At 38.3% G+C, this 14,806-nt stretch overlaps 1 protein-coding gene across 1 annotated transcript in view; it reads left to right on the top strand.

Annotated features, from left to right (window-relative positions):
* Nucleotides 1-14,186, top strand: part of LOC102858352 (membrane protein FAM174A-like) — a 27,303-nt gene extending 13,117 nt beyond the window's left edge. Inside the window, exon 2 of the mRNA XM_006902448.1 lies at nucleotides 14,048-14,186. Within this exon, the coding sequence (XP_006902510.1) occupies nucleotides 14,048-14,186 (139 nt within the window). The remainder of the gene's footprint in view (nucleotides 1-14,047) is intronic.
* The last annotated feature ends 620 nt before the right edge of the window (nucleotides 14,187-14,806 follow it).

The following is a 14,806-nucleotide window of genomic DNA, read 5'->3' as shown; positions in this document are numbered from 1 at the left end:
CCTTAACAATATCTAATTTTCCTACATTCATGGTTCTCACATTCCATGTCCCAATCACCAGTGTCTGCTTACAACTGTTCCTCTTCCTTTGTATTTCCATGCTTGAAAACTCAACCTCCTTTGCCATCTCTGTGTCTGATTAGGTTGAGAAAATAAATGTTCAGGTATTCTTTTGTTAATTACATTTTTCGACAATTATAACCTGTTCCGTCTTTCTCTTGGTGGTTTGTTGTTCTTGCTGTTGCTGTTAGGTGCTATATAGTCAAGTATGACTCATAGTTACCCTGTGAACAACAGATCTGAACCGTGTTCTGTCCTGTCGCATCCTCACAATCTCTGACACACTCAAGCCCATTGCTGCAGTCACTGTGTCAATCTACCAGGTTGAGGGTCTTCCTCTCCTTCATTGTCCCTCCACTTCCCAAGCTTGATGTTCTCTCCATTGAATAACTCTCTTAGAAATATGCCCAAAGGATGTGAGATGAAGTTTTTATCGTCTTGATCTCCAGAGACCGCTCTGGCTGCACCTTCTTGCTTTTTTGGTAGTCCATGCTGGAGAAGAGTATTGAGTGTACCCTGGACTGCCAAGAAAACAAACAGATTCCTCCTGGAGAGGGTTAAACCAGGCTGCTCCTTGGAGGCAAGGATTCTGAGGCTTCGTCTGACATACTTTGGACATGTTGTAAGGAGGGAGAGATCCTTGGAGAGGGACATCATGTTTGGGAGGGTGGAGGGATGGCACAGAAGGGAAAGACCCTCTATGAGGTGGATTGAGTCAGTGACTGTGGTAATCGGGATGGGTGTGTAAGAGGCAGTGAGATTGGCACAGGATAGAGCAGGGTTTAGGGCTGTTGTACATAGGGTCGCATAACAACAGCATGAGATATTCAGTATTCTTCAACTTCAGATTTCAAAGGCATTAATTCTTCTGTAACCTTGTTCATTGTCTAGTTCTCAGTGGCAAAGCAAGTGATTGTAAAAATGATGGTCAGAAAAAGGCATACCTTAGTCCTAAAACACCTTTGCTTCTCAATGATTTGGAGACAGGTCCCTGACTGCAGAATTCCCAGTGTAATATTTATCCTAATCTCCTGACTGCTGGTACCAAGTGTATTGATTGTGTATCCAAGTAAGATGAAGTTGTTGACAGGTTCAGTCTTTTCTCCATCTATGTTGCTTATAGGTCCAGTTATGAGAAATTTTGTTTTCTTAACATTGAGATGCAGTCCATATTGATTTGATCTTCTATAGCAAGTGAAGGTAGCATGAGATAGTGAAAAATGGTGGCAGAAAAATAGCATGACCAGAATTAGAATACTGTTCTAGGAGGCAAATGGGCTTTCTAACCTCCAGAGCAGGGAGAAAAGGGGTGTATAAATCCATGGAGCTAGAGAATTGAGCGTCTTTGAGCAGGATGCTTGCTAGTGGACTAAAGTGCCTTTGAAGACTTATTGTTGTTGTTGTTAAATGCCCTCAAGTCGCAGGCGACTCATAGCGACCCTGTGAAGGAGAGTCCTCGATGCTTGGGTGCCTTTCATTTTCTCTCCAGGTTCATAGGGTTTCCGGAGGCAAGCTATTATGGAAGTGGACGCCACTCCTCCTTCCACGCTTGTTTTAATTGGGGAGCTCCACCCCACTCTCTGTCCACATTGGGTAGCCAACCATTAACGCATTTGACTTGTACACCAGGGCTATACGACCTATACACCAGGGGAATTTCTGAACAAAAACAATGAAAGACAGGCATGAGGGCCACAGATTAAAAGTCACCCACCTTTGGCTTGGTAGTACCACTTTCTGTCCACTGAACCAGCTGATCTTTCTATGTAGATATTATTATTGTTAACTGCCATCGAGTCGCAGGATACTCAAGCGACCCTATGAAGGAGAGTCCTCAACGCTTGGAAGACTTATTAGTAGTGTTAAAAAAGTAGTAACATTTGTCCGAGCAAGATGGTCCTAAGGGACTAAGAGGACAAGGACCAATGAAGAGCCTAATTGTTGGTATACCTGGGAAGAAACTGATTAAAGACCTTTACCCAGAATTATTTCTAATAATAATTCAGGAATTGGTAATGTTAATGTTATGTGCCATTAAGTCACCTTTGGCTCATAGTGACCCTGCTTTACATCACTAGTTGACTTTTGGTGAGTTATATGACCTTTTAGAAGTTGGCGTATTTTCTGTAAAATAATGAAAATTATCGTGTCTGCTTGAAGGGATTCTTTGAAAAATCTGCATAGTTCTTAGCACCTAATGGTAAGAAACTACACTGCAACCCCAAAGACATGCAGTTCAAATCCACCATATGTTCTTGGGAGCAGAATGGGCCATCTTTGTCTGTGCAGTTTACTCCCTGTGAAAACCCACTGAAGGGTTAGAAGTGAGTTGATTCCAACTTGATATAACACAACAACAACAATAGGTCAGAAAATGTGCAAACACAATACAACTCAAATTATTAGTGATCTAATATTTTCTTTTGTTGGTTCCTTCTGATTTTTCCTACTAATCATATTTTTCTTCCATAACATAGATATAATTTTGATTTATAGGAATGTTTTAATGGTAGATATGAAGCAAGTAGGGCAAATAATAAGGAAGTTTGCAGACATAGTTCTTAAGGAGTTGCATTGCTAACTTAAATGTAGGCACCTGTCAGTTTTAATCTAGCAGCCCTTCTGCAGCAGAAAGATGGGCAGTCTCTTGTGTGACTTAACAGTCCCAGAAAACCCACTGGAGTGCCAGCTATGAGTTGGTTCCTGACTTGACAGCACTAATATAGTGAATGAGTGAGAAGTGTTTCTAAAATTACTTTTCTGTCTCTTCATGTCCCATTAAAAGGATTTTCTGTATTTTTTTTAAGGTGATGTTCTAGGAGAGGATGCTTTCTAGCTATTCTCATTCCATAGGATACAGAAGCTAATATGTACTTGGAACAGGTGTCTGAAACTATGTTTGTACTGACTTCTGCCTGTTTTTCAGCCACAGTGGACTGTCTCAACACCAAATCATTTCTGTGTTAAGGGAATTCTTTTAGGAATGGTGCTAAATGTGGACAGTTTTCATGAAGTACTCAGCAAAGTTCTGAAGACCAATTTTAAACCCAGTCAGATCAAGTCACAGTTTGGATTTGAAAGACATTCCCAGGATTTGGATATAAAAATTAACTAAGATGTTATACTAGTCTGGTGGAGGAGTACTGTTAATTTCAGTGGCAATATGTTTTATTTTGATGCACATAGAGTTAAAAAATAAAGTTAGTGGGATCATAGCTCCATAACAGCTATTTGAAAGTCAGTTGATATCTCAGAAGAAATTATATTTTATAGAAAACAAATTTTTGCCTTTATTTGGATGACTGATCTAAGAACTTTTCCTGTAACTGAGTCTACTTTCAGCTATTTCTCTTCAAATGGGTTTTTGTTGTTGTTGTTGTTGTTATTTATAACAAAACAGAAGTTTTACTAATTGTAACAGCATTGAATATTGCAGGTATATAATGGATGATGATAGAAAGGAGGTCCATTCCGTATTGAAATATTTGGAAATTCCAGTACTAGGAAAAGAATGATTAAAGAAGGGAACAATGAAGATGAACTAAAGGAAAATAATTCCAGAAACACAGAGAGAGGAAAAGACACTAAAACTGATGGCTCCTAAAAGATGATGCTTAAATATAGGTTAAGCATGGAGCCACTAACTAAATAGTTGTCAGTCTTACCTGAGACACTGCACAAAGAGAAGATGAAGTCGACTTCTATAGATTTCTAGCCTCAGAAACTCTATGGGTCAATTTTAATAAGGTTGGTACGAGTAGGAATTGGTAATTAATGAGTTAGGATTCCCCTGCACTTCTTAATTTCTAGAAGGCAAGACATGTATCTTTCAGTTTTTAAAAGCAAACATTTGAGAAGCTGGACTATATGAAGAAGAATGTGACATCACTATTGGAGAAAGACTCATCAGCAACTCATGTTATGCAGATGACACAACCTTGCTTGCAGAAAGTGAAAAAGATTCAAAGCACATACTGCAAGGGAGCTTGGTAGCCTAGTGGCAAGACGCTGCACTGCAATCCCAGGGATGCTCAGTTTGAATCCAATCAAATGCTCTTCTGAAGAAAGGGGCAATCTCCTCCTGTGCCAATCAGATCCGATTCAATGGCACACAACAAGGGGGAGGGGGGAAAGTACCTACTGCAGAAGATAGAGGACTATAGCTTTCAATATGGGTTATATGTCAACATAAAGAAAACAAAAATCCTCACTACTGATGGCCTACTGGTAAGGACAGGGCTTTGAATGATTTGAATCCACCACTGCACCATGGAAGAAATATGTGATTTACTGCTTCTGAAAACCCACTAGAAGGTCAGCTTTTTATCAGTTCCAACTTGACAGTACATAACAACAACAGCTGGACCAAATAGGCAATATCATGTTAGATGGAATAAAGATTGAAGTTGTGAATTATTTAATTGTAGTTAGATCGACAATTACCCATGGTAACTGCAGTCAAGAAATCAAAAGATAATTTACGTTGTGGAAATCTGCTATTAAGGACCTCTTCAGAGTGCTAGCAATCAAGAATGTCAGTTTAAAGGCTAAAATGTATATAATTTAAGCCACGGTATTTTCTACTGCTTCTTGTTGTTAATTTGCCATCAAGTCACCTGCACCTCATAGCGACCCTATGCACATTTCCTTTGAACCTTGCCCTATCCCGAACCAATCTCATCATCTCTGATAGACCTAGTCCCATTGCTCCAGTCAGAGTCAATCCAACTCATCCTCAGTCTTCCTCTCCTACACTATCCCTCTACCCTTCCAAGAATGATGTCCCTCTCATTTTCCACATGCCCAGAGTATGTGAGTGGAGCTTCAGAATCGTTGCCTCCATCGAGCAGCCTGGTTTCATTTTCTCCAGGACAGACCAGTTTGTTCTCTTGGCTGTTCTGCACAATGTGTTCAGTACTCTTTTCCAGCACCACAACTCAAAGGCATCAATCCTTCTTCTGTCATTCTTAATTATTGTCCAGCTCTCAGATGCATAGCAAGTAATTACAAAGACTATGGTGTGTGTGGATCAGTACTCTGATGATGTCCCTGACAACACACTTGCCCAGTGCAATCCATCTTTTGATTTCCTGACTTGCAGGTGCCAAGAAGTGCTGATTGTGGAACCAAGCAAGCTGAAGTTGTAAACAATCAGCAATCTCAGTCTCTTCTCCATCCATCATGAAGCTGCCAGTTGGCCCAGTGGTGAGAATCTATGTTTTCTTGATATTGAACTTCAATCCATATTGAAGCCTATAATCCTTGACCTTCTGCTGCAGACACCTCATTTTCTCTTCAGTTTCAGCAGGCATTGATTGTGTCATCTGCAAAACACATGTTGTTGATGATGAGTCTTCCTCCAATCCTGATGCTTCATTTCTCCTCATAAAGTCCAGACTCCTGAATGATCTATTCTAGAAGCATATAGATTGAAAAGATACCTCTGATGCATACCTTTTCTCACCCTGCCTCTAAATAGTAAATAAACAAATGAATAAGAATCACAGAAGAATAGAGGCCTTTTAATTGTAGTGTTAGCAAAAAGTACTTAATATTCATCCTCTGATGACCTAGTGGTAAGAAGCAGCACTGTAATCCCAAAGGCATGAGGTTCAAATCCACCGGAAGATCTAACAGATAATCTGCAGGAGAAGGATGGACACTCTCTCCCTATGAGATTTCCTGCCTCTGAAAATCTACTGAAGGGACAGCTGTGGGCTGGTTCTGACCTGACAACAAACAGCAACACCACTATCAAAAGAGCAAACAAATCTATCTTGAGTGAAGTGCAATCAAAGTGCTCCTTTGAGGCAAGGATGGTGAAACTTTGTCTCACTTTGGGCATATTTTCAGGAGAAAACTATATTGGAGAGAGACATCATGGTGGGTAAGGTAGAGATTCAGTAATAGTGAAGACATCCCTCAACAAGATGAATTGACATATAACAAAGAAAAACAAAACAAAACATGGATTGACACAGTGACTACTACAGTGGGCTTGAATATGGCGGGAATTATGAGGATGGCACAGGATAAGGCAAGTTCAGATCTGTTTATAGATTTCCCCTGTTGTAGTTGACTTGATGGCACATAGCAACTTCAGAAATGTACTTTGATATGTACTTTAAAGGTGATGTACATGGGTGCTAAGGGAGAATGTAATATGGATTTGTGACCTATCTAGATAGATCAGGAACTTGTTCCCTAAGGAAATAATATTTAACTTAAATCTGAAAAATAGATCGCTTTTAACACAGGAATACATGGACACAGGAAAGATTGAGACCAGTGGAACTGATAACTTGGCCATCATAGAGCTTGAGAGAAGTTTGTGTGTCTTTCAAATAGAATGTGAAATGAGGAGTGTAGTAAAATCACATAGAGAGATGTATAAGCCATACATACCATACTGACCTTTGTTTCTGATTAATTTTGTAATACTAAAAACAATAGGACATTGTTGGTTATTTTAGAGGATGAAGGAAGGTTAGTGTGTGATCAAAGTAGGCAGAGGTACAAAATTAGGAAACTCATTTAATAATCAAGTCAGGAGATAGAGATCTATTAAAAGTGGTATATTAGAACAAAATAAATAATATCATTGATTCTCAGAAGATGACTGTAATAGAGCTTTGGTAAGACAATGATCAGACTTTGCTATTGAAGAGAAACAGTTCAGGATTCATAGTTGATTGACAACTTCAGGTGCCTTGTCTTTTGTCCACTGTAGCACTTATGCCAGGACCATGATTTCTTGGCTTGTTCCAGATAATGATTGAAAACAGCAGAGCCTCACCATTCTGACTGGTGTGGTACTTATCTACCCTGCTACTTACACTTTCAGACATCTCATTGGCCTGGTTAACTTTGCTGGAACTGCACTGCAAACTGCCACTTTCCTACCCAATCTTCTTCCTTTGGTCCATAAATGTCAGACTTTATTGATATCTTATTGCTGTCTACTTCTCACAAGAAGCTGATGATGATGAATTGGGTTCTGAGAAAGAAGAATGAAGATGATAGATGAGAAGAATTTTACTTTCTATCATATATCAGTTTAGTGGTATGTCCTGATGTAACGCAGTTAAAATAGCATCTCATTGATTTTTGTTTTCTTATGTTACAATGGGTGAGAATGTACTTTGAAATTAATTTTTGTTCATGAATTCATTTTTTTACAAAAAATAGTCACAACAACATCTTTGCCACTAATTGTATTTTTATGAGCTCTTTTTTACCATGTCAGGTCACATAGGAGAGAATATGTGCACATGCATGTGTGTGTGTATGTGTATAGGTGTGTGTATGTACAAGTATGTGTAATTGTTCTTAGTTGCCATCAGGTCAGTATTGATTTATAGAGATCTCATGTGTACAGAGTAGAACTACTCCATAGAATTTCAAAGGCTGTAACCTTTCAGAATCAAATCACCAGGCCAGTTTTAAAAGCATCACTGCATGAGTTTATACCACCAACTTTTCAGGAGGCAGTGGAGTCCTTAACCCTTTGTACCAAATCACCACACACATACATTGTAGTTAATAATGTATTCTCAAGTCTAAGTTTGGTTGCACATAAGAGAAATTAAGGTATGGTATTACCTATATTCCATATTGAATACCCAGCAAATGTTCAGTTAAACAAAAGGACAAAAGGAAATGGAGATTGGAACTAAGTGAGTGCAGCAAGTTACAGTGAGTGCGGCAAGTTACAGTGATTGAGTTTTTTCTTTCTGCAGAGTAGTAAAGGGAAATGGACTTTCACTCTGTTGTGTTTATTTTATGTGGCATCATACATTTTTACATAAAATTTTATCAAGCTTACTATGGCAGTTATAGTTTTATATTGTAACTTATACATGTTATCTAAACAGAAACAGTTCTTACTAAACTGCATGTAATGGAATGTTGGGGAACCTGCATCTCTATTAAGATAACTATTTGAATAATAATAAAATTTGAAGAGATCAAGCATGATTCCCTTCATAGAGTTACTATGAATTGCTAACTAGATGGCACTTTAAAGCAACAAGAACAGAATGGATGTCATAAGGGTTATTTCTTTGTATGTGCAATATGATAGGTGAAGTTAATTCAAATTAATAAACCATATAGATGCTTCCTTTACCCTCTGAGGCCTACCTTCTTCCCTCTATTTTATTTGTAAGTTAAGTCTTTCTTTTTATTTATTTTCATTAGGAGCCAACAGTTTTGCTTTCTGATTATTGTATATAGTTATTATGCGTGCTAGTAGAAAATTATGTGTATAATTATCAATGCACATAGACAATTTGGGTTTAAGTTGATCTTAATTATACATCTATAAGAAAAGTACCATGCGCAAACTGTACTCTTGTTTAAACATAATGTTCAGTGCATACTAAAAGGTAGAAGTAACTACTTAAAAGTTAGTATTTTATAACTATCATATCTTGCACATAGGAGGAGGTCTGGGACCATAGTATGTTTCTTATGTTGATAAATAAAAGGTCAGTGGTTCAAATCCACCAGCTGCACTTTAGGAGGAAAATGAACATTCTCTTCCTGTAAAGATTACAGCTTCAGAAACTTGATGGAGCATCACTGTGAGTTGGATCCAGCTCAGTCACGGTGAATTTCTGTTTTTGGTTTGGTGATCTTGAGGAAAGCATAATGGTCAAGCCTCTTCTTTCATAATACCATCGTGAGAGTTCAGAATGCCAATAGGCTAGCAGACGAGCCTAATAAACTGTAACCTTGTAAGGATCATCTCCTCATATTTCTCTCAAAGAACTCTGGTAACCTAAATAGTAGGGGATTGTGTTGTTAACAAAATTAAAGCAAAACCAAAAGCTCTATATCATTATATACTAAAACATTATTCCATTTCTGATCTTTCAATATAGAGTATGAAACAAATTTAGTACTATTCGAGTCGTTCTTCTATAAATTAGTAATACATTCTCTACATTAAACCACATTACCAGTTTGAACATGTTACCAAGATGGGCAAGGGCCTGGAGAAAGACAATGCTTGGTAAACTAGAAGAAGCCTTAATTGTGTGGATTGACAAAATAGATGCAACAGTGAGTTTAAGTACAGCAGCAATTGGTGTAGGATTAAATAGTAAATTGTTCTCTTTTATGTAAGTTTGCTATGAGTTGAAGCTAACTTGATGGTATTTAATAAGTATCTACTTTTGTGCCTTCTAATTTTATTGGTAAAAAGGGTAATCTTGGCCTTGGACTTATCAAACTTTTTCCAGGTGATTTGTTATATGCATCAAGAACTTTATGAATCACTGGTCAAGGATTTGAGTGTATGTATAAATTTGTTCTTAGAATTCCATTGTGGATTGAAAGATAACAGAGCAAACTGATTTTCTGTTCAATAATTTATGCTTGTTATGTATTTTGTGAAGGTGGCGAGTCTTCATCTCATTTACTTTGGGTACATTGTCTGGAAGGCCTGTTGTTGTTGTTGTTATGTGTGATTGAGTCACCTGCTACTCATAACAACTCTGCAATAGCTCTGAACCCTGCCAGATTCTGAACCAGTCTCACTGACTCCAATACACCTACCCCATTACTACAGTTACTGTGCCAAGCCATCTCATCCAAGGTCTTCCTGTCCTGCGCTACCATTCCTCTACCGTTCTGAGCATGATGTCCTACTCCAAGGACTGGCCCTCCTGGCCCTACTATGCCTGAAGTGTGTGAGATGGAACCTCAAAATCCTTCCCTCCAAGGAGAAAGTTGGTTCACTCTCTCTAAGACAGACATGCTTGTTTTCTTTGTCGTCCATGGTATGTTCATTACTCTTTTCCAGCACCACAGCTCAAAGGCTTCTATTCTTCTATCATCTTTAGTCATTATCCAGCTTTCTTACGCATATAAAATAATTATGAAGACCATGACCTGAATCAGGTACACCTTAGTTTCTAGACTGACATCATTCCTCTTTAGAATTTTGGAGAGGTCTCTAACAGTGGATTTCTGCAATGAAATTTGCATTTTTGTAGGGTGTTTTTTGTTTGTTTATTTGTTTTAAGGGAGCTCTGGTAGCCTAGTAGCAGGAAGCTGTGCTGCAATCCTGAAGGCATGTGTTTAGAATCTACTAGATGCTCTGCTGGAGAAGGAGGGGCAATCTCCTCCTGTGCCAGTCAGATCCAATTTGATGGTACACGGTGGGGGGGGGGGGGAATGGTGTGGGTTTTTTTGTTTTGCTTTGTTTTTGTTTTTAAATTTCTTGACTGCTGCTCCTTGGAGGCAAGGATTCTGGGTCTCCGTCTGACATACTTTGTACATGTTGTAAAGAGAGACAGGTCCTTGAAGAGGGACATCATGCTTGGGAGGGTGGAGGGACGGTGCAAGAGTGGAAGAGTGGCTGGGGTAATCGGGATGGGTGTGTCAGAGGCAGTGAGATTGGCACAGGATAGAGCAGGGTTTAGGACTATTATACATAGGGTTGTTATGAGTCGCAAGTGACTCGACAGCACATAACAACAGTGCCAAGAATGTTGATTGTGGAGCCGAGCAAGTTGAAATTGTTAACAATCTCAGTTTCTTCACCATCTATCATAGTGCTGCCAATTATTTCAGTGGTGGGAATCTTTGTCTTCTTGATGCTGAGTTTCAATCCATATTGCAGTCTACAGTCCTTGATCTTCTGCAGCAAATGCCTCAGGTCCTCCTCTGTTTTAGAAAGCAACTTTATATATCTGTATAATACAAGTTGTTGATGAGTCTTCAGTCAAATCCTAATGTCACATTCCTGCTCATAAAGTCAAGTGCCCACATGATCTGTCCCAAATACAGATTGAAAAGGAGTGGAAACAGGATGCATCCCTGACTAATTTCTTTCCTAATTTTGAACCATGCAGTGTTTCATTGCTCTGTTCCAGCAACTACTTCCTGGTCCAAGTATAAGTCTCTCATAAGCACAATCAACTGTTCTGGGATTCCCATTCTTCTCAAGCTTAACCACATTTTTTTTGTGATCCACACAGTCAAATGCCTTTAAATTGTCAGTGAAACACAGGTAGAGGTTCCTCTGTTATTCTTTGCTTTCAGCCCAAATCCACCTGCATTGGTAATAAAGTCTGTAGTGTCACAGCCTCTTCTAAACCCAGCTGTGTTTCTGGTAGTTCTCTGTCAATAGACTGAGTAATTTTTTTATAATTTACAGCAGGGTTTTGCTTGTGTGTGATATTGTTTGATAATTTCCATACTCTGTCAAGTCACCTTTTTTTATAGCAGGAATAAACATGGATTTCTTCCAGAAAGTACTAGTCCCTGGGAAAAAAAATCATCATGCTTGGAAAAGTAGACAGTGAAAGAGAGAAAGACCTTCAACAGGATGGATTGATGAAATGATTGCAACTATGAGCTTAAACACAGTAGACATGTGAGGATGCTGCGTGGTGCCTAGTAAGGCTTCCTTTTATAGTACATTGTATCCGTTTCTGTGAGTTGAAACTAATTCAAAAGCACACAGAACATTTCATAGGGCAGCTTGGGAAGACAAAGCAAAGTAGTATTATGAACTGTATAAAGCTGAAATCAGAAAATCAAAAGCTACAAACTTGCTCAACATTTCTTAAGATGAAGGAAGTGAAGAACAATTCAAGCCTTGAGTTACAATACATAACGATACTATGGGCAGAATAATGAATGACCCAGGAAGCATCAAAAGAGGATGGAAGGAGTACATAGAGTCACTGTACCAAAAAGAATTGGTAGACACAAAAGAATTTTATGAAACAACATATGTTCGGAAGCCAATGATGGAGGAAGTTCAAACTGCCTAAAGGAATTGGCAAAAACTACTTCCCAGGAATTGGTAGAGTATTATTTGACATGTTTCAGTAAAAAGATGTAGCCCTGGACATGCTCACCAGGCTGTGCCAAGAAATCTGGAGGACAACCACCTGGCCAACTGACTGGAAGAGATACAAATTTATTCTTATTTAAAAAAAAAAAGGTGATCTAATAGAATGTGGAAATTATTGAGCAATATCACTTGCAACCAAAATCCTACTGAAGATTATCCAAAAATGACTAGTACATTGCCAGAACTACCAGAAAAAACAAGGTGGATGTAGAAGAAGCCATGACACTTAGGACATCATCACCAATGTCAGATGGATCATGGCAGAAAATAGAGTACCAGAGGAATATCTGTCTGTATTTCATTGACTGTGCAAAGGCATTTCAATGTGTAGATCACAACAAATTGTGGATAAGCTTGAGAATAATGGGAATCCCAGAACCAACTGATTGTGCTCATGGTAAACCTATACTTGGACGAAGAGATAGACATTAAAACAGAGCCAAGAAACACTATATGGTTCAGAATGAGGAAAGGAGTACATCAGGGGTGGGTCCTGTCTCTATATTTTTTCAGTTTATTATTAAAGATTAAAGAACATTTGGGAGGCTGGACTTTATGAGGAGGAATGTGGCATCAGTATTGCTGGAAGATCATAACCAACCAGTGTTATGTCGATGATACAACCTTGCTTGCTGAAACTGAGGAAGGCCTGAAGAATTTTCTGCGGAGGATTATGGACTGTAGTCCTGAAATATAGATTGTCAACATCAAGAAAATGAAGATTGTAAAATGGTACCACCATTCTGGAAGGCAGAACAAAGAGGAGTGTCCTAGAGAGGGTAAAACCTTGGAGGCAAGAATTTTGAAGCCCCATCTGACATACTTTGGACATGTTGCCAGGAGGGACCAGTCCTTAGAGAAGGACATCATACTTGTACAGGTTCAGGGATAGTGCAGGAGAGGAAGACCCCAAATAAGATGGATTGACACAATTACTTGGATAATTAGTGAGTGTGTCAGAGACAGTGAGATTGGTTCAGGTTAGAGCAAAGTTTAGAGTTGTTGTACATAGAGTTGCTGTGAGTCATGGTCAACACAAAGGCACATAACAACAACTTCGGAAAATTAAGGAAACATTTAAAATGCATTTCTTGCTGAGAGGAATGTATGAAGGAGATAGGAAAAACAGGGATTGAGAGCTTTGGTAAAGATGTGGGACCTAATCTAAGGCTAAAAAGTGTATAGTTCAGTATCATTGGACTGACAGAGGGAAAGGAGAGTAATAGAAGCATAGTGTTGACATCCATAGGAGTGGATTTTGTTTCGTGAATTACAAAAAATCCTAAACAGTAAATGGATGATATTCCTGAAATCCAAATTTGACATTTGATCCTCCTGATGTTAATGGTAAAGGAATAGATTCATTTTTTTCAAATTTACTGCTTATTAAGAAATAAAGACCTGCAGTGTTAGCTTAAAAGTTAGCTTTTCTAGCCATAGCTACGTGAACTGCAGATGCATAATTTTGAAAATTGTCAACATCTGTGAGACTAGAATAAGAGAAATAGTGCTTCCCACTCTGAGTAGTATGACTCTGGCATGAGAGAGAGACTGGTGAGGCCAAGACCTTGATGGTGAGATCTTGTTGTTGGTGGTGGTGAGACTATGGCATTTCTGTGGAGAAACCACAAGGTATTAACTACAGGATCCCTGAGATAAAAGCTATAGATTTTGCTGTTTTTGCTAGATGATAGAAGGGAAAGCTAACTGCTGAATTGCAGACTGGAGCCTAGACTAATTGAAAATTTTGCCTTAGGTCTACTGGACTAAACCTTTACTTACATTGTGAGATACTCTTTACCTCTCCCACTCTCCAGCCTAGTTCCCTAGTAAACGTCACTCCTGGTACAATGAGTGAAGTTTCTGAGTCAATAAAGAATATCAAACCCAGTGATTTCTGGGAACAAATAGATGAAGCAGCATGGGGGCATGACATGTCTAACCTAGACACTATCTATTTGCTGCTGTGGAATTGATGGGAAAGTTTCCCCTTTATAAAGTGGGTAGAGATCAGACTTCCATCCCCATATTACAGCTTTCCTTTTGCTGGATATGTATTAAAATCATTAATGTAAAATAAGATTCTATATTAAAATTACATTTATATTTAAATAGGATGAGGAGAAGAAACCGAAAGACAAGGAGATATGGAGTTTTGGACACCAACATAGAAAACATGGAATTGACACCTTTAGAACAAGATGATGAGGATGAAGATAACACATTGTTTGATGCCAACCATCCTCGAAGGTAAATATTCATTTAATTATGTGACTGTGAATGTAAGTTTTTAACAGATAATTTGAAAAGAGAAAGAATTTTACTTAATAGATTTTATTCTATCAGTTCTATTTAAGGAAATACTGTTTGTTCCACAGCTAATGGCTTAAATGCATATTGTTTTGCTAAAATAATGAGAATGCTATTGTTGTTTTTTTGTTGCCTGTCATTGAGTTGGAACCAACACATAGCTGACCATCTAGTGTGTTTTCAGAAGCAGAATCGCCCAGGAAAAGATTGTCCATCCTTCTCCCACAGAGCAGTTCATAAATTCAGACCACATGTCTTTGGGATTGTAGTACAGTTTCTTACCACTAGGCTACCAGATATCTTTTTGCTCAATTTTACCTATTTAACTGGTGTTAATAGTAATAGATAAGTACCAAGGTTTGAAGTTTTTAGTGTTTTAGAGTGACATGTTTAATAAACTTTATTTTTGTATTCTTAAAATAGATTAGTGTTATAGTTTTGGTTTTGATTTTGTTATAAACAGGGCCTTCTAAAATAGTTGTAAAGCTGCAGCAAGAAAGTATAAACTCAGATATGTTGTCATTCAGTGTTAGAATTGTTTCTAAGGGACTTGGAAAACTGAAA

The sequence above is a fragment of the Elephantulus edwardii genome, unplaced genomic scaffold (assembly GCF_000299155.1).
Source record: "Elephantulus edwardii isolate Elephantulus edwardi_28Jun2011 unplaced genomic scaffold, EleEdw1.0 scaffold00413, whole genome shotgun sequence".
NCBI classification, from domain to species: domain Eukaryota; kingdom Metazoa; phylum Chordata; class Mammalia; order Macroscelidea; family Macroscelididae; genus Elephantulus; species Elephantulus edwardii.
Note: the sequence above shows the minus strand (reverse complement) of the source record. Positions and strands in the feature narration are given on the sequence as shown.